This window comes from Aythya fuligula, chromosome 2, assembly GCF_009819795.1.
Source record: "Aythya fuligula isolate bAytFul2 chromosome 2, bAytFul2.pri, whole genome shotgun sequence".
NCBI lineage: Eukaryota > Metazoa > Chordata > Aves > Anseriformes > Anatidae > Aythya > Aythya fuligula.
In genome coordinates, this window is record NC_045560.1 from 755,929 (window position 1) to 778,265 (window position 22,337).

Consider the following 22,337-nt stretch of genomic DNA (forward strand, 5'->3'; position numbering starts at 1 on the left):
TTCAGACTTGGGACAAAAGCGCACAGGTGCCTCTGGTGAGTTGTCTGAAATGCTGCTACTGTCATTCCAGGGAGAACAAAGAAAAAAAGGTTGTAATGCCTGCTTTCAGGGAGGGGGTTATTACTTCCTTAAGTAAAGTTCAGCCAGTATTTGTTTCCAAGTGAGAACAGAAAGTCCCTGGAGAATGGAAATCCTGATTGCATTTCTGTAAGGGTGATTTAACAAACTCCTTGTCTTCAGGAGTGTCTGTTCTGGTAGCACTCGCTGGGTCCTCACAGGAGCATTGACTTCACAAGGGTGTCTGCACCATAGGAATATCAAAAGGGTGAAAAAGTTCTCCGTCCTGCCTTAAAGTTTCTAGGAAGAAATTGACTCATTTAAGTTACAATCAAGCTTTTAAATATATTTCCCCCTAAGCGTGCCATATGAACTTTTCACATACCTTCTGATTACTGAAGCCATTCTTAATTTTTTGCTTGTTTTGTGGACAGAACAGTCTTCTTGGGGGCATTAAAATGTAGTACCTGTCCCAGCTTTTTGTTTTAGCTGTGGTTTGTTCTACATGCTAGTTCTGTTGTGGGATTTCCCAGCTGACATGGGTTCTAGTTGTTTCATTGCACATCTCTTTCTTACCATGATGCCGACGAACACTGCACACCGCTCGGGGCTGGGACAGACCCCACACACCGCTCAGGCTCAGGGCTGGAGGTTCAGGTGCCGGATGAGGGCACTGAACTGACGGCGATTCTGGGGGGAGGCCCCTGCTCCAGTTGGGGGCCGTGCACATCCTCTGCGAGCTCGGCAGGTTTCCCAAAGCACTGCAAGGGTTGCCAGTGACCGAGCTGAGTTCCCCTGCCAGCTCCTCGTTCCCCAAGGCATCGGGACCCCCTCCCAAGCTGAGGAGGAGCAGCCCTTGCCCGGGCTGTCCCCATCTGCCACCACGGTGCAGCGAGGCCCAGCCACGCTCCCCTGCCCCTGCGGCCCCTGCTCCTGGGCTGTGCGGGACTGGCAGAAACGTGCCCTGCCCCTGGCACGGGGTGCGGGGCTGCCAAACGCTGCTCCCTGCCTCACAGGGTGCGCAGCCATCTTGTGGGTGCGTGCGTGTGTTTACCATCGGCTATACAACCACTTCCTGCATGCACACACAGCAGGCAGCACGCACACACCAGGTGTGTTAGCGACCCGACAGCCTGGTGACCATCATCGGCCTTGTTACCGCCGTGGGGGGAGCACGGGAGACTTTGGCAAACCTCGCTCAAAATCCCTTATTCTGCTTTCAGGCTTCCCCTCGGAGTGGGCTCAAAATGGAAGATGCTGAGAAGGAAGGTGAGCGCCTTACCCACTGCGTGCAGCAGCAGCCAGAGCCTGGCCAAGCTTAGAGTCCCATGGTCACAGAGCCACAGAGTGGCTGCCGCCAGCTCCATCCAGCCTGGCCTTGGGCACTGCCAGGGATGGGGCACCCACAGCTCCTGGGGGCAGCCTGCACCAGGCCTCACCACCCTCATAGTAAAGAATTTCTGCCTCGGATCTAACCCAAACCCACCCTCTTCTACCTTAAAGCCGTCACCCCGTGTCCTATCCCTACACCCCCTGCCCAAGAGTCCCTCCCAGCCCTCCTGCAGCCCTTGCAGGCACTGAGGGCCGCTGTGAGGTCTCCCCACAGCAGAATTTCACAGAATTTCTAGGTTGGAAGAGACCTCAAGATCATTGAGTGCAACCTCTGATGTGACACTAACAGTCCCCACTAAACCATATCCCTAAGCTCTACATCTAAACGTCTTTTAAAGACTTCCAGGGATGGTGACTCCACCACTTCCCTGGGCAGCCTGTTCCAATGTCGAACAACCCTTTTGGTAAAGAAGTTCTTCCTAACATCCAACCTAAAACTCCCCTGGTGCAAACAGCCTTCTCCTTTAGCAGCCTCCTCATTCAGTCAGCTGGGCGCAGTGCTGCTGAGGGTGAGGCTGGGTTTGCGTCCTCGTGCAGCCTCACGCACGCTTGTGCACGCGGTGCACGGGCCCTCTGGGGAGGACACGGGCTTGAGGATTTCCCGAGGCTGCCTCTCCTCTTCCCACTCCTTAGGCTGTGCTGTGCCAGGCTCAGGGCAGATGGGGCAGCAGCTGTTGGTTACAGCCGGAGGCACAGCGCAGGGTGCAAAGTCCTGCCCCAAAACCTCGCTATCTGTGTGCCTGAGCCAGCTCTGGCCCTGCTGGGGCCGTGCAGGGCAGGCCGAGGGCCTGCGGTGATCCACCACAGAATCCAGTGGGTGTTTTTGGCTCAGCACGCGACTTCTTGTAAAGGCAGTGCTTCACCCCGGCCGTTTGAGCACTCTGTGCATTTCTGGGCTGCTGGAGGGCTGCGGCATGCACTTCTGCTTTCTCTTTCTGCCTTTGGAAGAGGTCTGGGTGCTGGCCCTCTGAGGCAGCCTTATCCAGACTCCCCTGAGGTCCCTCGTGTTGCTCCTGATGGTCCCCGGGGACCGCTGCTGGGGCCATGGGGCCATGGGCTGCCCACACCGTGTTGTCGAGGCCTGGAGGGGAAGCCGGAGCTAGTCTTGGGGCTAGGGGGGCACACCGACAGCTGTCTGACACCGGGCCCAGACGAGCTGCTCCCAGCTCTGCGCAGGCTCGCTCTTACTGGAGGCGAGCTGTGCTGGCTGCCTGTGAGCATGCAGCATGGGGTGAGAAACCCTCCCTCTGCCAGCTTCTGTCCTGCCTTGGCTGCTTTTGGTCCATTTTCCAGAGGGTCTTTTAGTCAGGGCAGCCCTTGTCTGAGTTTACTGAGCACAAACTTTCCTCCTGTGGGAGAGCCGAGCAGAAGGGCAGGGCTGGCGGGGCCGAGCAAGCCCTGCTTTGGCTGCTGGGACACGGCTTCAGCCCCTGCCCTGTCCCATCCCCTCTTGTGCATAGCAGTGTCTTAGTGTGAGAATTAAAGTTGTGTTTTTGCAGTAAAAAGCCTTTCCTTCTCGCCCCTGGGATTGTGGCGTGCAGGGGGTGTCCTGGCACCACAGGGCCATGGCGTTCAGACACGTGTCTCTGGTTCTTTCCCCAGGACCCAAGCTGAACATCCTGCTCGTGGGCAAAACTGGAAGTGGGAAGAGTGCAACAGGGAACACCATCCTTGGGAAGAATGCATTTGAAAATATGATGGGAGCAGATTCAGCAACCCAAAGCTACAGTGCAGAGAGTGCCTCATTCCGTGGAAGAGAAATTGTTGTTATCGACACTCCTGGCCTTTTTCACACCCAGAGAGCCAATAAGGAAACAGCTGAACTGATTGGAAATGCTCTTCGTCACTTCTATGGAGGGGTGCATGCTATCATCCTGGTGATGCGACTGACCGATACCAGTAAAGAAGAGGTGGAAGTGGCTGAGTGGGTGACAAAGATTTTCCATACTGAAGCACAGAAGTACATGATCCTGTTATTCACCTACGCAGAACAGTTTGGGAGTCCAGATGATATCCACGATTTTGTGGAATCAAACAAATTCATCAGCGGGATGGCAGGAAAATGTGGAAATAGGTACATTGCTTTCAGCAACATAGCAGCAGAGCAGACAAGGAAACAGCAGGTTGCAGACCTCATTAAAATGATTGATGCGATGGTAGAGAAGAACAACGATGCTCCGTGTTACACGCGAGAAATGCTGGAGGAACATACACGGACGGCTTTTGGAAAGTATTGTACTATACTCTAGCCAACAAGGCTTTGGTCAGACGGGCAATGTTTCCTCTCTTGTGCCTTTCCTGCCGTGCTCTGAAGATCACTCTCTCCTTCCTCTCTTGATGTTTCCTCCTGTCCCGTCACTGACCTACCTTTTCCCCTGGCCCGTGCCATTGCTCTCCTCACAGGCTGCGAGAGTGCAATGGGTGTCTGGCGACGTGTAATTCTCCTCTGCTGCTCTGTTGTGCTGGCAAGCCGGAGACCTTGGCTGGGTGGCAGAGAGCTGCACTGCCCTGCTGGCAGCACCACTGCGCTGACTCTCTCCTCCCTAGTCTGAAGACACGGCAAGCTGAAAGCAACGGGAACATCAGGGCTGTGAGATGTGCCCCCTCAGAGCACAGGTCAGCCTGGAGCACTGCTTCCGAGATCAAAGCCACTTGTCCTCCCCGTGGCAGCCAGGGCTCTAGGAACTTCTCTGGGCTTTGGGAGGGTTCGTGGTGCCAGCCTTGGTCCCTCTGCAGTGGGATGCTTCTGGTGTCGCTGGCTGTGCTGCCCCTGCCTTCACTGGGCAATGAAAGTAATTGTATGTGATCGCTGGGTCTACAGAAGCTCATCTAATAAGTGCTAATCTGATGCTCATCTAATAAATGCCCATAAATGCCCATAAATGCTGAGCCTTGCTGTGTGGAGAGGCGCCCTTCAGTGCACTGTGACCCGCAGTGCTGAAACAGCCGTTTGGGAGGGTGGAGAATGGTCTAGGTGCATTCAGGATCAGGCCCAAGCTGCAGCTCCCCCCAGGCTGGTGTTTGGTGGTGGCCATGAGCTGTGCAAGGGCGCGAGGTCTCACTGCTTGCCAGGCGAGTGCAGCAGGCAGGGGAAGCTCTGTGGCCATACCTGAGCGTGGGGCTGGGGGAGTGCGCGGGGGGGGCTGCCTGACTCACCCCAGGTTCTTCTCCCACCCAGAAAGGCTGCGGAAAGCAGCCTAGGAGGGGGGAGGAATCCCAGAACGCCAGGCTGACCTCTTCCTCAAGCGATCACAGCGAGAGAAACTGCTTCAGAGCTAAACACAGACCGCGCATCTCTGCAATTAAATAACTCTGAGGTTGAATTGTTACTGGAGGAAATACCAGAGTTAGTGTAATAGCTGCATTGTAGGTAGCGCTGTATGGGTATCCGTGTGTGTAAATGTACCAGTGACCTCCAGTGGCATAAGCAGTATCATTGCTATCCTAAAACCATCCCAGCGTGTCCTGAAGGCATCCAGTGCTGACTCCTGGCTGTCCCCATCCCTTGCATGACAAGAGGAATCACAGAATCCCAGAACCATCTAGACTGGAAGAGCCCTCCAGGATCACCCAGTCCATCCTTTGATGTACCACTACCAGTCCTCCACTAAACCGTATCACTGAGCTCTACATCTGAACGTCTTTTAAACACCTCCAGGGATGGTGACTCCACCACTTCCCTGGGCAGCCCATCCCAATGCCTCACAACCCTCTCAGTAAAGAAGTTCTTCCTAATAGCCAACCTAAAGCACCCCTGGTACAACTTTAGCCCCTTCCCCCTCATCCTGTCACCAGGTATGTGGGAGAACAGACCAACCCCATCTCGCTACAGCCTCCTTTAAGGAACCTGTAGAGAGCGATAAGGTCGCCCCTGAGCCTCCTCTTCTCCAGGCTGAGCAACCCCAGCTCCCTCAGCTGCTCCTCAAAGGGAAGGGGCAGAAGAAGTGTGTTGGAGGGGTTGGGGGCTGTGTGCCACAAACTGCTGGAGACTCTGAGGGCCCCAACACATTTCCTGGGGGTACAGAATACTTCTGCTGACCTGGAAGAAGGCTTGAAATGCAAGCAGCCCTGTAATAATTATGCACCGCTTGCTTAGAATGGCAAGAAAATGAGCATTTAACCTTAGGATTAAGGCAAAATGCAGGCCCTGTGAGCACCTCCACCCGGGGCGTGTCTGTTGCTGTGTTAAGAGCAGCAGCAGTGCTGTGGGTAGGGGGGGTCGCCACAAGAACAAGCCAAGGCTGCGCCTGCTCCCCTCCTCTGCCACACTTCTCATTTCCAGCCAATTTTTGCATTCAAACACTGGAGCACAGGCAAGGGGGCCCGGGGAAGCACGCTGGGTTAGAAGCAGAGCAGCACTGCGAGGCTCATGCTGAAATGCAGACAGCGAAGTGGACAACTAACCCCAAAGTCACACCTCCAGAGCTGCATAGGATCGAAACCAAGATCTGGGCTGGTGCGTGGGTATTTGTAGGCTGCCGAGTGTCCGTGCCAGGAGGCTGAATGCTCTCCTGTGCCTGCACCAGTGCCGGGCACAGGGTGCCAGCAGCCATAGCTGTGCTCCAGGCTGCCAGTGGCAACGCCGCCACCAACACCGCTGCCAATGCTGCTGCCACTTCATGGTGGCTGTGAGGGTTCCATGGGGACACTGACTCTGCTGCAGCGCAGCCACGCTGGGTGTCGATGGTGAGGCCAGCGTGGAAGCTGCTTGAAGACATGGGTTGATGGCAAAACTCTGTGCCGCTGGGAGGGTTTCAAGGTGGCCCAGGGCACGCAAGTGCCTGGGTGCCGCAGGAGCCTCACGAGGAGGGTGCTGCTTTCTCCTGCAGCCACCCAGGGATCTGGTGTAGAGGCCATCCCTTTAAAAGATCAAAACCCGAAACCTTTTTCATGGTGATTTGCAAAGCGAGTAACTGGTAAGTGCTTCACATCCGTGAGTTGTACATTAACTTGGCAGTTTGGTTTCACGCTCAGTACATAACCAGTATGTGCGCCTTGTTTACTGATAAGCTTTTGCTCAGCCAGGTCCAACGCCTCCCAGACACCCCTTGTTCTGACTTCAGGACTTGCAGTTCCTCCCTGAGGGGGAGGAAGGGGCTGCTTTCCTATCTGCACCTGGCAGACCTTGTTATTTACCATCCCAGAAATGGTCTATAAACGTATAGATATGCATGTATGTGTGAATGTATACGTATATGTCAATATTTTAATTCCAGTTGGTCCTTAAGGACAATTGACAAAGTCAACTCTAAGACTCCTAGATGTGATGCACATTCTGATTACCTACTGAACTTTAAACCAAACTGCTGTGTTAATTTATGACTCTCAGACATGAAAAACATGCTGATTACTTAATATCATGGAATGATCGAATATCTGAGCTAGAAGGGACCCATAAGGATCATCAAGTCCAACTCCTGGGTCCCCAGAGGACCAGCCCCTGTGTGTGACAGCGGTGTCCAAACGCTCCTTGAGCTCCATCAATCTCGGGGCCGTGCCCACGTCCCTGGGCAGCCTGTCCCAGTGCCCGACCACCTCTGGGTGCAGACCCTTTCCCTAACCCCCAGCCTGACCCTCCCTGTCCCAGCTCCATGCTGTTCCCTCGGGTCCTGTTGCTGTCCCCAGAGAGCAGAGCTCAGCGCCTGCCCCTCCGCTCCCCTCGTGAGGGAGCTGCAGGCCGCCATGAGGCCTCCCCTCGTCTCTTCTCCATGCTGAACAATCCAAGCAACTTCAGCCGCTCCTCATATGTCTTCCCCTCTAGACCCTTCACCACCTTTGTTGCCCTTCTTCGGACGCTCTCTAACAGTTTTTTATCTTTCTTGTACTGTGGTGCTCAGAGCTGCACTCAGTACTCGAGGTGGGGCCGCACCAGTGCACAGCAGAGCAGGACGATCACTTCCTTTGACCTACAGTGCAGCCCAAAATATGGTTGGCCCTCTTGGCCACCAAGGCACGCTGCTGGCTTGTGCTCAGTTTGCTGTCGATCCAAACCCCCAGAATCCTTTCTTCTGGCTGCTCTCCAGCGTCTCGTCCCCCAGTCTGTATAACCAGGGTTGCTCTGTTGCCCTTTCCCAGGTGCAGAACCTGACACTTGCTCTTGTTAAACTTCATATTGTTGAATGGCAATGACAATGATCTAGCTGACACCAGCTAGTTCTCAGAGTACTCTGGGACGAATCCCATCAGGCCCCATTGGCTTATATGTATCCAGGTGGAGCAGCCAGTCTGCACAAGATCGGGGTTAACAGTGAGTTTGTTGTGCTCGCTCTTGCCATCCCCCAGCTGTGGGTAGCTGGGGCCTCAGAGCCCATCATTGGTGTTCAAGACAGAGGCAGAGGTGAAAAATGCATTCAATGTCTCTGCTTTGAATATGTCCCTCATTGTGAGGCGACCGTGCTCATCATCTATCAGACCAACGTTTGCTCTGCTCCTCCTTTTCCCATTAATCTACTTCAAAAAGCCTTTCTTATTGTCCCCCATGCTGCTGGGCAGCTTCAACTCTAACAGAGCCCATGCAGAGCCGGGAGCAGCTCGTCTGGGCTCGGTGTCAGACAGCTGTCAGTGTGCCCCCCTAGCCCCAAGACTAGCTCCAGCTTCCCCGCCAGGCCTCGACACCACGGTGTGGGTAGCCCACAGCTCCAAGGCCCCAGCAGCGGTCTCCTGGGACCATCAGGAGCAGCATGAAGGCAGAAAGAGAAAACAGAAGTGCATGCCGCAGCCCTCCAGCAGCCCAGGAATGCACAGAGTGCTCAAACGGCCGGGCTGAAGCACTCCCTTTACAAGAAGTCACGTGTTGAGCCAAAAACACCCACTGGATTCTGTGGTGGATCACCGCAGGCTATTGGCCTGCAATGCACAGCCCCAGCAGGGCCAGAGCTGGCTCAGGCACACAGATAGCGAGGTTTTGGGGCAGGACTTTGCACCCTGCGCTGTGCCTCCGGCTGTAACCAACGGCTGCTGCCCCATCTGCCCTGAGCCTGGCACAGCACAGCCTAAGGAGTGGGAAGAGGAGAGGCAGCCTCGTGAAATCCTCAAGCCCCTGACCACGGTGCAGGCTGCAGCTGCCTCGTCTCCTGCCCCTTCTTCTGTCAGGGCTATGTCTCCAGTCCCACCAGCAGCAGGAACTGCTTGAAAATTAAGCACAGATCATAGCGGGAGTTAAATAACTCTGAGGCCGGACTGTTTCTGGAGGAAGTACAGGAATTACAGGAGGTAGCGTTAGAGCTGTCTGAACCTCCAGGGCTGCACAGAATCTAAACCAAGCTGGGGGCTGGTGCGGGAGGAGCCGGTGCTGCCCTTGTGGCATGAGCACAGTTCTCCAGGCTAACACTGGCCGTCACCGCTGTCACTTCCTGGTGGCTGTGAGCGTCCCGCGGGGACAAGGCGAACGCCAGCACAGGATGTGCAGGAAGGTACGGGCGGGAGGCCAGGGGCCGCGAGGTTCCGTGCCGGCGGGGAGGGCTCCGAGGGTGCCTGGGGACCTGGCACAGGACAGCGGGGCAGGGAAGTGGCTCTTCCCCTTGTCCCCTCCTCTCTCTTTCCCCTCTCCCCACTCCTCACTCCCCATGCTCGGCATGGGCACAGCCCCAGCCCGGGCAAGCCCCTGGGCACCGTGCTCAGCCCCACGCGGGGCCGCGGCTGCACGGGTGTCACTGCCCTGAGGGTCCCTGCCACCACACTGCCTTCCCCCGCCATGATCCTCCTCACACTGAGTCTGCCTTGCTGCTCTGTTTCCCCGCAGCACCTCGCAGTTCTGGCTTTTATTTTGCTTTTTACTGTTTTCTGCTGCTTTCCAACCCCATTTGTCCCGGTGCCACTGCAGCCTGACCCAGCAGCAGCCCCCGACCCCTTCCCACAGCTGTGGCAAACAGAGCTCCGCAGCATCCAGCATCTGGGTGCCTGCTGACGGAGCCCTGGGTGTCTGCTTTTGTCTCCGCAGCCAGGCCGTGTCCATCCAGCGTGTCCACGTGCTGCCCGGGGTCGGCGGGGGCTAGGAGATGAGGCTGATCCTGGCCGGGAAGGCTGGTGGGGGGAAAAGCGCCACGGGGAACACCCTCCTTGGGAAGCGTGTCTTTGAGTCCAAGCTGTCCACCCAGCCAGTGACCGTGAGCTGTGCGAGTTCACAGGGGCACTGGGATGGTGAGGACTTCACGGTGGTTGACACGGCCGACATTTTCAACCCTGGAGGTGCCAGCAGTGAGGTGCACCAAGAAATTATTCGGTGCATCAGCCTGTCCTCCCCGGGCCCCCACGTGCTGCTGCTGGTGACCCAGCTGGGCCCATTCACCCAGGAAAAGGCAAAGGCTGCAGAGAGACTGCAGGACATCTTTGGAGCTGATGTTTTCAGGCACACGATCATCATATTCACCCGCGCGGAAGAGCTGGGGGAGAGATCTCTGCACGACTATGTGTCCTGTGCTGACAACAAAGCTCTCCGCGAGCTGATCGAGAGGTGTGGGAACAGGTACTGCGGCTTCAACAACCGGGCAGATGGAGCCGAACGGGACCGACAGGTCGCAGAGCTGATGGGGATGGTCCGGATGGTGCAGGCGAATGGGAACAGGTACTACAGCAATGAGATGTACCTGGAGCCCAATTTAACAGAAGAGAAGGTGGCATATCACATGCAGAGGTACAGAGCAGGCAGGGTGAAGAAGGAGTGATCCAGCTAAAGGACAGGTCTCCTGGCTTTTGTGCTTATTGTCCTCATCATTATTGTGATTACCCCGGTGTCCTGGTTTCAGTTAGAACAGAATTAATTTTCTTCCTAGTAGCTGGTGGAATGCTGTGTTTTGGCTTAGGATGAGAAGAGTGCTGATTACACCCCGATGTTTTAATTGTTGCAGAGCAGTGCTTATACCAAGCCAAGGACACCTCAGCCTTTTGCTCTGTCCTGCCAACAGGCAGGCTGGGGGTGCAGTAAGAGCTGGGAGGGGACAGACCCAGGACAGGTGACCCAAACTAGCCAAAGGGGTATTCCATACCATCTGACGTCATGCTAAACAATATATAGGGGTGGCTAGCTGGGGGAGGGGGCTGGACTGCTCGGGGTTAAGCTGGGCATCGGTCAGCGGGTGGTGAGCAATTGCATTGTGCATCACTTGTTTGTACATATTATTATTAGTAGTACTATTATCATCACTGTATTATTATTATTATTATTATTATTATTTTCCTGTCTTACTAAACTGTCTTTATCTCAACTCACGGGCTTCACTTTCCATTTCTCTCCCCCGTCCCAGAGAGGGAGGGGGAAGGGTGAGCAAACGGCTGCGTGGTGTTTAGCTGCCAGCCGGGTTAAACCACGACACCTGGGTATCCTTATCGCACGGCTGTGATGAATCCCAGCACCACAGAGGCACTGAACGCCTGGGGCTGGAGGCACCTCTGCACCCCGCGTGTTCTGTCCCTGCCCAGGCAGGGTCCCCAGCGCTGGCTGCCCAGGACCGTGTCCACTGGGTGTGGGACATCTCCAGGGATGGAGACCCCAGCACCGCTCTGGGCAGCCTGTGCCAGCGCTCAGACACCCGCACAGCAAAAAAAGACTTTCCTGATGTCTCAGCGGGCGTCCTTGTGCCTCCAGCAGTGCCCATGCTCTTTTGTCCTGGCTCTGGGCACCCCACCAGGCGTTCACACACACAGACGGGACCCCAAGTCCCAGTGTAATGGAACCAACTGTCCCTTAGAAATGAAGAGGAATTGTCTATTTTTATTGAGCTTCCCTTTAATCAGTTATCATATATGTAGTACAGGACAAGAAATATGTTTAACTTGTTACCTAGGCTCCCTTTGTTCAGGGACAGAATGCTCCTTCTGGGAGAAACCAAGGAAAGTTGCCAATAGCAAGTAGCCTGAGGTTGTGCTTCGGTGACATGTGGCCATCGATGGATAAAAGGGGTTAGGGTGCTTCATCGGGGAACACCACCAAGGACCCCCACAGAAAGGAAGGCATGCACAGAAGGGCCTGAAAAGGAGCCAGTAAGAATGATGCCACATGAGCACAAAACTCAGGTAGCTAAGAATGAATTTGTATTAGATCGCTAGAATAGTCATGAATTTAATGTCTCCATGGAGCCAGGAAGTCGACATCGGCTGTGCTTGATCTGTGGAAAGTGCACCGAGCTCTGAGGCCTGAATAAAAGCAATCTCTCTCCTGAGTGCGTGCGAATTGGCTTATTGCACACCGGGTGAAGGATCATAGAGTCATAGAATGGTTGGGGTTGGGAGGGACCTTAAAGATCATCCAACTCCAACCCCCCTGAAACAGACAAGGCTGCCTCTCACCAGATGAGGTTGGCCAAGCCCCATTCAGCCTGGCCTTGAACACCTCCAGGGATGGGGCATCCACAGCTTCTCTTGGCAGCCTGTGCCAGTGCCTCACTACACTGACAGTGAAGCATTTCCTCCTAATGTGTAGCCTGAAACTATTTTCTTTTTTATTTGTATTTGTGCTTGAAATTTCCTCAACCCAGATTATGGACCTTGCACTTAGACTCCTTGAACCTCATGAGGCCCGTGCAGGCCCACTTCTCAAGCCTGTCCAGATCCCTCGGGATGGCATCCCTTCCCTCCAGTGTGGGGGCACAGTGTCAAATGCTTAGCACAAGTCCAGGTAGATGATGTCAGTTGCTCTTCCCCAGTCATCAGTGCTGCAACCCTGTCATGAGAGGCCACCAGATTTGCCAGGAATGATATGCTGGATCTGCTCCATGATCTTGCCAGGCATAGAGGTGAGATTGACTGGCCTGTGGTTAACCAGGTCTTCCTTTTTCCTCTTTAAAAATGCGGGTTTTCTTTCCCCTCTTCCACTTAGTGGGAAGTTCACCGGACGGCCACGACTTCTCAACTATGATGGGCAGTGGCTTAGCAACTCCATCCAATCTTGGGGCGTGGGGCTGCTCCGCGCCGCTTGTGCTTGGGGCAGCAGCATCACCCTGGAATTTGCTGAGCGCGGTGCTTTTAGTCCCTCTCCCTGGAATAGGGCGGTAGGAGCTCAGCGCATTTACAGGAAAGGCCAGTTTGGCAGAGCTCTGGAGTGTGCAGGCTGCAGAGAGGAGGGGAAGGACACGGGCTGAAGGACACAGGGCCCTTCCGCAGGTGGCTGTGGGAGCAGGGGGTTTGCTGCTCACTCTGTGGATGCCTCTGAGCCACGGAGCGCCCGCCCCGCCTGCAAACACGCTGGGGCTGCGAGCCCGGGGCTGCAGGTCCACCAGACAGGCTTTTCCTGTAAATGTGCTGAGCTCCGGGCAGTGCAGAGAGTGAATCTCAGAGAAAGGGGAGGCAAAGGTAACCTGAGCTCGGCTCCCTGCTTCCTCTGCCCTGCAGCAGCACTAGGGCTGATTTCCTGAAAAGGGCTGGAGCTGCGCACACACCACACATCTGCGCGCCTGCACAGGCTTTGGGCAGCCCCTCTTCAGGCCGGTTTTGCTGATTACAAAGCCCTTTCTCTCCATCCCTGCCCACCCCGTCCTCACCAGGCTGAATGTCCCTGCCTTCCCCCTGCTCCCAGTTCAAGGTTCCCCTCACCAGCGTTGAGGCTCGTGTGCTATGATGAGGAAGAGGAGCACTTGGAAACGCTTCTTGAGCGCTGGCAGAGCAGGGTCCCCTCCTGCAGGCACAAAGGGGTGTGAGGGTGGGAGTCCCGTGCAATCCCACAGCAAGGGCCGTGGCTCAGGGATTGGACCCGCACCGTGGAGGCACCTGATGTCCCGTGCATGGTCGCAGCCCCCATCCTGCGCCTCCTCGCCCAGTCCTGATTAACACCTTCATTATCAATCCGGGAGATGCAGTATCATAGAATCATAGAACCATTGAATATGCGGGGTTGGAAGGGACCAAAGCCCTTTCTTGCCATGTCTGACAGCGGTGTCCAAATGCGGTTTGGACACCACGTCCCTGGGCAGCCTGTCCCAGTGCCCGACCACCTCTGGGTGCAGACGCTTTCCCTAACCCTCAGCCTGACCCTCCCCTGTCCCAGCTCCATGCCGTTCCCTCGGGTCCTGGTACTGTCCCCAGAGCAGAGCTCAGCGCCTGCCCCACTTCTCCCCTTTGAGGAAGCTGAAGGCCATGATGAGGTCTCCCCTCATCTCCTCTCCTCCAAGAGGACAACAGTGTTTGCTTTGGGCTGAACAAACAAAGCAACTTCAGCCGCACCTCATATGCCTTGCCCTCTACACCCCTGACATCTTTGTAGCTCTCCTATGGACACTCCGTAATAGTTTCATGTCCGTTTCATACTGTGGTGTCCAGAACCACACACACTTCACAGAATCACAGAATCACAGAATCACAGAACTGTAGGGGTTGGAAGGGACCTCGAGAGATCATCGGGTCCAAACCCCCTGCCAAAGCAGGTTCCTTAGAGCAGGTTGCCCAGGTGGGCGTCCAGATGGGCCTTGAATGTCTCCAAAGAAGGAGACTCCACAACCTCCCTGGGCAGCCTTCGAGATACTTCGAGTCCTGCACCTGGGAAGAAACAACCCGAAGTATCTGTACAGGCTGGGGGATGACCTGCTGGAGAGTAGCCCTGAGGAGAAGGACCTGGGGTGCTGGTGGGCCAGAAACCAGCCATGCCCTGGGCTGCAGCAGCAGCAGCACAACTAGCAGGGCGAGGGAGGGGATTGTCCCCCTGTGCCCCGCTCTTGTGAGACCCCCCCGGGCACTGCCTTCGCTGTGGGGCCCCAGCACCGGGATGTGGAGCTGCTGGGGTGAGTCCAGAGGAGGCCACGGGGATGCTCGGATGCTGGAGCAGCTCTGCTGTGAGGAGAGGCCGAGGGGTTGGGGTTGCTCAGCCTGGAGAAGAGAAGGCCCAGGGGAGACCTCACAGCAGCCTTCAGGGCCTGCAGGAGGGCTGGGGAGGCACTCTTGGGCGGGAGGGTGTAGGGATAGGATAGCCCTGAGCGGTGAGCAGGGTCCGTCCCAGCCCCTGACTGTGATGCAGGTGGCAGCTGCCTCATCTCCTGCCCCTGCTCCAGCTCTGGGCGCTCCCTGGAGCGATTGCACCAAGAGAAACTGGTTCAAAATTAAACACTGAAACCTAAATTTTGAGGTCCCTTCCAACCCAAACCATTGTAGGATTCACTCTGTGATTCATCTGGCCAGAAGTGCCATGCTGCCAGGTGCATTCTGTGTCTCATGTGTGGACACTGGTGTTATATATGGAGTGGTAATTCATATCGAGAAAATGGTTGATATTAATAAAGAAGGGGGAGATTTTGGAATGTGGCCATGGGGGTTGGAAAACCCTGTGACTGAGATAACATTAGACTCTTAACGCCGAGGCCATCAGGAATATAAAAGAGTTTAGAGGGAACAAAGAAGGGTGGTTCAGGAGACTCCATGCAGTCTGGGGTTTCTTGTTCTCCAGCTGGTTCTCTTGTTCTCCAGCCATTAAGGCATGGATGTTTCTGGGTGTTTGCTGTTGTTGTTACATTCAAAGTTGTCTGACCAATGAAAAGTTGTTTGGAAAAGAACTGCTGTGGAGAGAAGGGTATAAGAGGGGAGCCTGCCCTCAAGATAAAGAGAAGGCAACATGAAGTTACATCAATAAAGAAGCAGGAAAAAGAAGTGAAGAGGAACAGGCTGGCAGAATGGAGACCAGGATGGGAGCAGGCACATTGATCGCCTCATGAAGATAGGTTCGGCCAGACTCAGCAAACCGCTCAGAGAAGCTCGTACAGAAAGTTGCTGGAAATAGGCAGCACTGGAGCTGGAGAGAAGCTCGAGCTGAGAGAAGCGGACCTGTGCACACAACTGCCTCTCGCTGGTCAGCAGCTGTGCATTATGGGGAATCATATGTCCTTAGGAACAAAGACTGTCCTGATAGCCTTACAGCTTATTCTCCTTATTAACAATCGGACAGTTTATGAGCCTGAAATATGGGACCAAACTGAGGTCAAGGTGTGGGACTCTGCAACTAAAAATGACAAGGTTGCAGTGGGATTGCTCGGCACCTGGTGAGCAATCTCTGAGGCCTTAAAGAGCCATGTGGAGCCACAGTCAGAAACGTGTGGCTTGCCAGGTAGTGAGGGAGCTGCGGGCTCCTTTACTGATCCGACTGCTACGCCATGGGCCCCTCTGCTGCTACAGCCATCGAAGGCCTTTGCTGTTGCACCCCCTGTTGACCTGGATGTGCCTTTTGACCCAGGCCTATTGGCCTTGAAAAGGAGACAACTTAAAGCAAGACACTGTTCAAAAGGAATGGAAAATGGAGACTGTTAGGTTATGGAACTTAAAGGATTGTTTACTTGGTTACCTATCCTGATTGTATGTATGTATAGGCATACTCGGGTTATTATGTAAAGCAATGTTCTGTATACATGTATTTAGAATGTTTGATGTTCGTGTGTGCGTGTTGGTAGAGCATAGACTCCCCGCGCACCCAGTGCTGTTTACTTGTCTTTTATAAATATTCTTTTACATTACTAAATTCAGAGTTGAGACTTCATTTATAACAACACCCAGCCTGGCTCCAGGAAAAGCCTCCTGAGCCTGATGAGCCCTGCTCGTCTTGGGGAGGAAGACAGTGTGGACGGCTTGTTTGTGTGAAAGGAGTGGTGGCGTGTCCTGGTTTCAGTTAGAACAGAATTAATTTTCTTCCTGGTAGCTGGTGGAATGCTGTGTTTTGGCTTAGGATGAGAAGAGTGCTGATAACACCCCGATGTTTTAATTGTTGCAGAGCAGTGCTTATACCAAGTCAAGGACATCTCAGCCTTTTGCTCTGTCCTGCCAACAGGCAGGCTGGGGGTGCAGTAAGAGCTGGGAGGGGACAGACCCAGGACAGGTGACCCAAACTAGCCAAAGGGGTATTCCATACCATCTGACGTCATGCTAAACAATATATAGGGGTGGCTAGCCGGGGGGAGGGGGCCGGACTGCTCGGTTAGGCTGGGCATCGGTCAGCGGGTGGTGAGCAACTGCATTGTGCATCACTTGTTTGTACATATTATTATTATTATTTTCCTATTATCACCATTGTATTATTATTATTATTATTATTATTATTATTATTATTATTATTATTATTATTATTATTATTATTATTATTGTTATTATTACTTTTGTTATTATTATTTTCCTGTCTTATTAAACTGTCTTTATCTCAACTCACGGGTTTCACTTTCCATTTCTCTCCCCTGTCCCAGAGAGGGAGGGGGAGGGTGAGCAAACGGCTGCGTGGTGTTTAGCTGCCGGCCGGGTTAAACCACGACATGGCGAGAAGTACTCAAACTAAAATGCCCTTCATTGGGAGGAGCTTTTTTTGCCTTACTTGCTCAGTTCAGAAGCTTTCTGTTTCTGTTCTTGGCGACCAATGACTTTGCACATGATCTAGCTCCTAACCGGCTTGTACACGGTCATTTGTTCAACAGAGCTGGTTTGCACGTCACCGAAATCCCCTCCTACTCCCACTCCCGCTAAATGCTGCCGAACTTCACAGGCAGCTGCCACACTTTAGCCACTGCACCTACAGAAGAAGACCTGTCACCGTCAGAAGCTGCAAAGTTCAGACTTGGGGACAAAAGCGCACAGGTGCCTCTGGTGAGTTGTCTGAAATGCTGCTACTGTCATTCCAGGGAGAACAAAGAAAAAAAGGTTGTAATGCCTGCTTTCAGGGAGGGGGTTATTACTTCCTTAAGTAAAGTTCAGCCAGTATTTGTTTCCAAGTGAGAACAGAAAGTCCCTGGAGAATGGAAATCCTGATTGCATTTCTGTAAGGGTGATTTAACAAACTCCTTGTCTTCAGGAGTGTCTGTTCTGGTAGCACTCGCTGGGTCCTCACAGGAGCATTGACTTCACAAGGGTGTCTGCACCATAGGAATATCAAAAGGGTGAAAAAGTTCTCCGTCCTGCCTTAAAGTTTCTAGGAAGAAATTGACTCATTTAAGTTACAATCAAGCTTTTAAATATATTTCCCCCTAAGCGTGCCATATGAACTTTTCACATACCTTCTGATTACTGAAGCCATTCTTAATTTTTTGCTTGTTTTGTGGACAGAACAGTCTTCTTGGGGGCATTAAAATGTAGTACCTGTCCCAGCTTTTTCTTTCAGCTGTGGTTTGTTCTACATGCCGGTTCTGTTGTGGGATTTCCCAGCTGACATGGGTTCTAGTTGTTTCATTGCACATCTCTTTCTTACCATGATGCCGACGAACACTGCACACCGCTCGGGGCTGGGACGGACCCCGCACACCGCTCAGGCTCAGGGCTGGAGGTTCAGGTGCCGGATGAGGGCACTGAACTGACGGCGATTCTGGGGGGAGGCTCCTGCTCCAGTTGGGGGCCGTGCACGTCCTCTGCGAGCTCGGCAGGTTTCCCAAAGCACTGCAAGGGTTGCCAGTGACCGAGCTGAGTTCCCCTGCCAGCTCCTCGTTCCCCAAGGCATCGGGACCCCCTCCCAAGCTGAGGAGGAGCAGCCCTTGCCCGGGCTGTCCCCATCTGCCACCACGGTGCAGCGAGGCCCAGCCATGCTCCCCTGCCCCTGCGGCCCCTGCTCCTGGGCTGTGCGGGGCTGGCAGAAACGTGCCCTGCCCCTGGCACGGGGTGCGGGGCTGCCAAACGCTGCTCCCTGCCTCACGGGGTGCGCAGCCATCTTGTGGGTGCGTGCGTGTGTTTACCATCGGCTATACAACCACTTCCTGCATGCACACACAGCAGGCAGCACACACACACTGGGTGTGTTAGCGACCCGACAGCCTGGTGACCATCATCGGCCTTGTTACCGCCGTGGGGGGAGCACGGGAGACTTTGGCAAACCTCGCTCAAAATCCCTTATTCTTCTTTCAGGCTTCCCCTCGGAGTGGGCTCAAAATGGAAGATGCTGAGATGGAAGGTGAGCGCCTTACCCACTGCGTGCAGCAGCAGCCAGAGCCTGGCCAAGCTTAGAGTCCCATGGTCACAGAGCCACAGAGTGGCTGCCGCCAGCTCCATCCAGCCTGGCCTTGGGCACTGCCAGGGATGGGGCACCCACAGCTCCTGGGGGCAGCCTGCACCAGGCATCACCACCCTCATAGTAAAGAATTTCTGCCTCGGATCTAACCCAAACCCACCCTCTTCTACCTTAAAGCCGTCACCCCGTGTCCTATCCCTACACCCCCTGCCCAAGAGTCCCTCCCAGCCCTCCTGCAGCCCTTGCAGGCACTGAGGGCCGCTGTGAGGTCTCCCCACAGCAGAATTTCACAGAATTTCTAGGTTGGAAGAGACCTCAAGATCATCGAATCCAACTTCTGATGTAACACTAACAGTCCCCACTAAACCATATCCCTAAGCTCTACATCTAAATGTCTTTTAAAGACTTCCAGGGATGGTGACTCCACCACTTCCCTGGGCAGCCTGTTCCAATGTCGAACAACCCTTTTGGTAAAGAAGTTCTTCCTAACATCCAACCTAAAACTCCCCTGGTGCAAACAGCCTTCTCCTTTAGCAGCCTCCTCATTCAGTCAGCTGGGTGCAGTGCTGCTGAGGGTGAGGCTGGGTTTGCGTCCTCGTGCAGCCTCACGCATGCTTGTGCACGCGGTGCACGGGCCCTCTGGGGAGGCCACAGGCTCGAGGATTTCCCGAGGCTGCCTCTCCTCTTCCCACTCCTTAGGCTGTGCTGTGCCAGGCTCAGGGCAGATGGGGCAGCAGCCGTTGGTTACAGCCTGAGGCACAGCGCAGGGTGCAAAGTCCTGCCCCAAAACCTCCCTATCTGTGTGCCTGAGCCAGCTCTGGCCCTGCTGGGGCCGTGCAGGGCAGGCCGAGGGCCTGTGGTGATCCACCACAGAATCCAGTGGGTGTTTTTGGCTCAGCACGTGACTTCTTGTAAAGGCAGTGCTTCAGCCCGGCCGTTTGAGCACTCTGTGCATTTCTGGGCTGCTGGAGGGCTGCGGCATGCACTTCTACTTTCTCTTTCTGCCTTTGGAAGAGGTCTGGGTGCTGGCCCTCTGAGGCAGCCTTATCCAGACTCCCCTGAGGTCCCTCGTGTTGCTCCTGATGGTCCCCGGGGACCGCTGCTGGGGCCACGGGGCCATGGGCTGCCCACACCGTGTTGTCGAGGCCTGGAGGGGAAGACGGAGCTAGTCTTGGGGCTAGGGGGCCACACCGACAGCTGTCTGACACCGAGCCCAGACGAGCTGCTCCCAGCTCTGCGCAGGCTCGCTCTTACTGGAGGCGAGCTGTGCTGGCTGCCTGTGAGCATGCAGCATGGGGTGAGAAACCCCCCCTCTGCCAGCTTCTGTCCTGCCTTGGCTGCTTTTGGTCCATTTTCCAGAGGGTCTTTTAGTCAGGGCAGCCCTTGTCTGAGTTTACTGAGCACAAACTTTCCTCCTGTGGGAGAGCCGAGCAGAAGGGCAGGGATGGCGGGGCCGAGCAAGCCCTGCTTTGGCTGCTGGGACACGGCTTCAGCCCCTGCCCTGTCCCATCCCCTCTTGTGCATAGCAGTGTCTTAGTGTGAGAATTAAAGTTGTGTTTTTGCAGTAAAAAGCCTTTCCTTCTCGCCCCTGGGATTGTGGCGTGCAGGGGGTGTCCTGGCACCACAGAGCCATGGCGTTCAGACACGTGTCTCTGGTTGTTTCCCCAGGACCCAAGCTGAACATCCTGCTCGTGGGCAAAACTGGAAGTGGGAAGAGTGCAACAGGGAACACCATCCTTGGGAAGAATGCATTTGAAAATATGATGGGAGCAGATTCAGTAACCCAAAGCTACAGTGCAGAGAGTGCCTCATTCCGTGGAAGAGAAATTGTTGTTATCGACACTCCTGGCCTTTTTCACACCCAGAGAGCCAATAAGGAAACAGCTGAACTGATTGGAAATGCTCTTCGTCACTTCTATGGAGGGGTGCATGCTATCATCCTGGTGATGCGACTGACCGATACAAGTAAAGAAGAGGTGGAAGTGGCTGAGTGGGTGACAAAGATTTTCCATACTGAAGCACAGAAGTACATGATCCTGTTATTCACCTACGCAGAACAATTTGGGAGTCCAGATGATATCCACGATTTTGTGGAATCAAACAAATTCATCAGTGGGATGGCAGGAAAATGTGGAAATAGGTACATTGCTTTCAGCAACATAGCAGCAGAGCAGAGAAGGAAACAGCAGGTTGCAGACCTCATTAAAATGATTGATGCGATGGTAGAGAAGAACAACGATGCTCCGTGTTACACGCGAGAAATGCTGGAGGAACATACACGGACGGCTTTTGGAAAGTATTGTACTATACTCTAGCCAACAAGGCTTTGGTCAGACGGGCGATTTTTCCTCTCTTGTGCCTTTCCTGCCGTGCTCTGAAGATCACTCTCTCCTTCCTCTCTTGATGTTTCCTCCTGTCCCGTCACTGACCTACCTTTTCCCCTGGCTCGTGCCATTGCTCTCCTGACAGGCTGCGAGAGTGCAATGGGTGTCTGGCGACGTGTAATTCTCCTCTGCTGCTCTGTTGTGCTGGGAAGCCGGAGACCTTGGCTGGGTGGCACAGAGCTGCACTGCCCTGCTGGCAGCACCACTGCGCTGACTCTCTCCTCCCTAGTCTGAAGACACGGCAAGCTGAAAGCAACGGGAACATCAGGACTGTGAGATGTGCCCCCTCAGAGCACAGGTCAGTCTGGAGCAGTGCTTCCGAGATCAAAGCCACTTGTACTCCCCGTGGCAGCCAGGGCTCTAGGAACTTCTCTGGGCTTTGGGAGGGTTCGTGGTGCCAGCCTTGGTCCCTCTGCAGTGGGATGCTGCTGGTGTCACTGGCTGTGCTGCCCCTGCCTTCGCTGGGCAATGCGAGTAATTGTATGTGATCGCTGGGTCTACAGAAGCTCATCTAATAAATGCTCACCTAATAAATGCTAATAAATGCCCATAAATGCTGAGCCTTGCTGTGTGGAGAGGCGCCCTTCAGTGCACTGTAACCCGCAGTGCCGAAACAGCCGTTTGGGAGGGTGGAGAATGGTCCAGGTGCATTCAGGATCAGGCCCAAGCTGCAGCTCCCCCCAGGCTGGTGTTTGGTGGTGGCCATGAGCTGTGCAAGGGCGCGAGGTCTCACTGCTTGCCAGGCGAGAGCAGCAGGCAGGGGAAGCTCTGTGGCCAGTCCTTTGCGTGGGGCTGGGGGAGTGCTCGGGGGGGCTGCCTGACTCACCACAGGTTCTTCTCCCACCCAGAAAGGCTGCGGAAAGCAGCCTAGGAGGGGGGAGGAATCCCAGAACGCCAGGCTGACCTCTTCCTCAAGCGATCACAGCGAGAGAAACTGCTTCAGAGCTAAACACAGACCGTACATCTCTACAATTAAATAACTCTGAGGTTGAATTGTTACTGGAGGAAATACCAGAGTGAGTGTAATAGCTGCGTTGTAGGTAGTGCTGTATGGGTATCCGTGTGTGTAAATGTACCAGTGACCTCCAGTGGCATAAGCAGTATCATTGCTATCCTAAAACCATCCCAGCGTGTCCTGAAGGCATCCAGTGCTGACTCCTGGCTGCCCCCATCCCTCTGCATGATGAGAGGAATCACAGAATCCCAGAACCATCTAGACTGGAAGAGCCCTCCAGGATCACCCAGTCCATCCTCTGATCTACCAGTAACCAGTCCTCCACTAAACCATATCACTGAGCTCTACATCTAAACGTCTTTTAAACACCTCCAGGGATGGTGACTCCACCACTTCCCTGGGCAGCCCATCCCAATGCCTCACAACCCTCTCGGTAAAGAAGTTCTTCCTAATAGCCAACCTAAAGCACCCCTGGTACAACTTTAGCCCCTTCCCCCTCATCCTGTCACCAGGTATGTGGGAGAACAGACCAACCCCATCTCGCTACAGCCTCCTTTAAGGAACCTGTAGAGAGCGATAAGGTCGCCCCTGAGCCTCCTCTTCTCCAGGCTGAGCAACCTCAGCTCCCTCAGCCGCTCCTCAAAGGGAAGGGGCAGAAGAAGTG

At 54.4% G+C, this 22,337-nt stretch overlaps 3 protein-coding genes across 3 annotated transcripts; all 3 read left to right on the forward strand.

The window, feature by feature from the left end:
- LOC116486627 (GTPase IMAP family member 7-like) lies at nucleotides 1-3,711 on the forward strand. Its single transcript, XM_032183018.1, has 3 exons — nucleotides 1-35; nucleotides 1,281-1,326; nucleotides 3,052-3,711. The coding sequence occupies exons 2-3, from the start codon at nucleotides 1,305-1,307 to the stop codon at nucleotides 3,696-3,698; spliced, it is 669 nt and encodes a 222-aa protein (XP_032038909.1). The 5' UTR covers nucleotides 1-35; nucleotides 1,281-1,304; the 3' UTR covers nucleotides 3,699-3,711.
- Nucleotides 3,712-9,446: 5,735 nt separating this feature from the next.
- LOC116486753 (GTPase IMAP family member 3-like) lies at nucleotides 9,447-10,112 on the forward strand. Its single transcript, XM_032183205.1, has one exon. It carries the CDS (start codon nucleotides 9,447-9,449, stop codon nucleotides 10,110-10,112), a length of 666 nt encoding a protein of 221 aa, XP_032039096.1.
- Nucleotides 10,113-19,965: 9,853 nt separating this feature from the next.
- LOC116486758 (GTPase IMAP family member 9-like) lies at nucleotides 19,966-20,662 on the forward strand. Its single transcript, XM_032183211.1, has one exon. It carries the CDS (start codon nucleotides 19,966-19,968, stop codon nucleotides 20,647-20,649), a length of 684 nt encoding a protein of 227 aa, XP_032039102.1. The 3' UTR covers nucleotides 20,650-20,662.
- The last annotated feature ends 1,675 nt before the right edge of the window (nucleotides 20,663-22,337 follow it).

Coding starts and splice junctions, on each gene's coding strand:
- LOC116486627 (XM_032183018.1), top strand. CDS start 1,305: ATGGAAGATGCTGAGAAGGAAG. Junction 1,327..3,051: donor GGAAGATGCTGAGAAGGAAG/GTGAGCGCCTTA, acceptor TTCTTTCCCCAG/GACCCAAGCTGAACATCCTG.
- LOC116486753 (XM_032183205.1), top strand. CDS start 9,447: ATGAGGCTGATCCTGGCCGGGAAGGCTGGTGGGGGGAAAAGCGCCACG.
- LOC116486758 (XM_032183211.1), top strand. CDS start 19,966: ATGGCGTTCAGACACGTGTCTCTGGTTGTTTCCCCAGGACCCAAGCTG.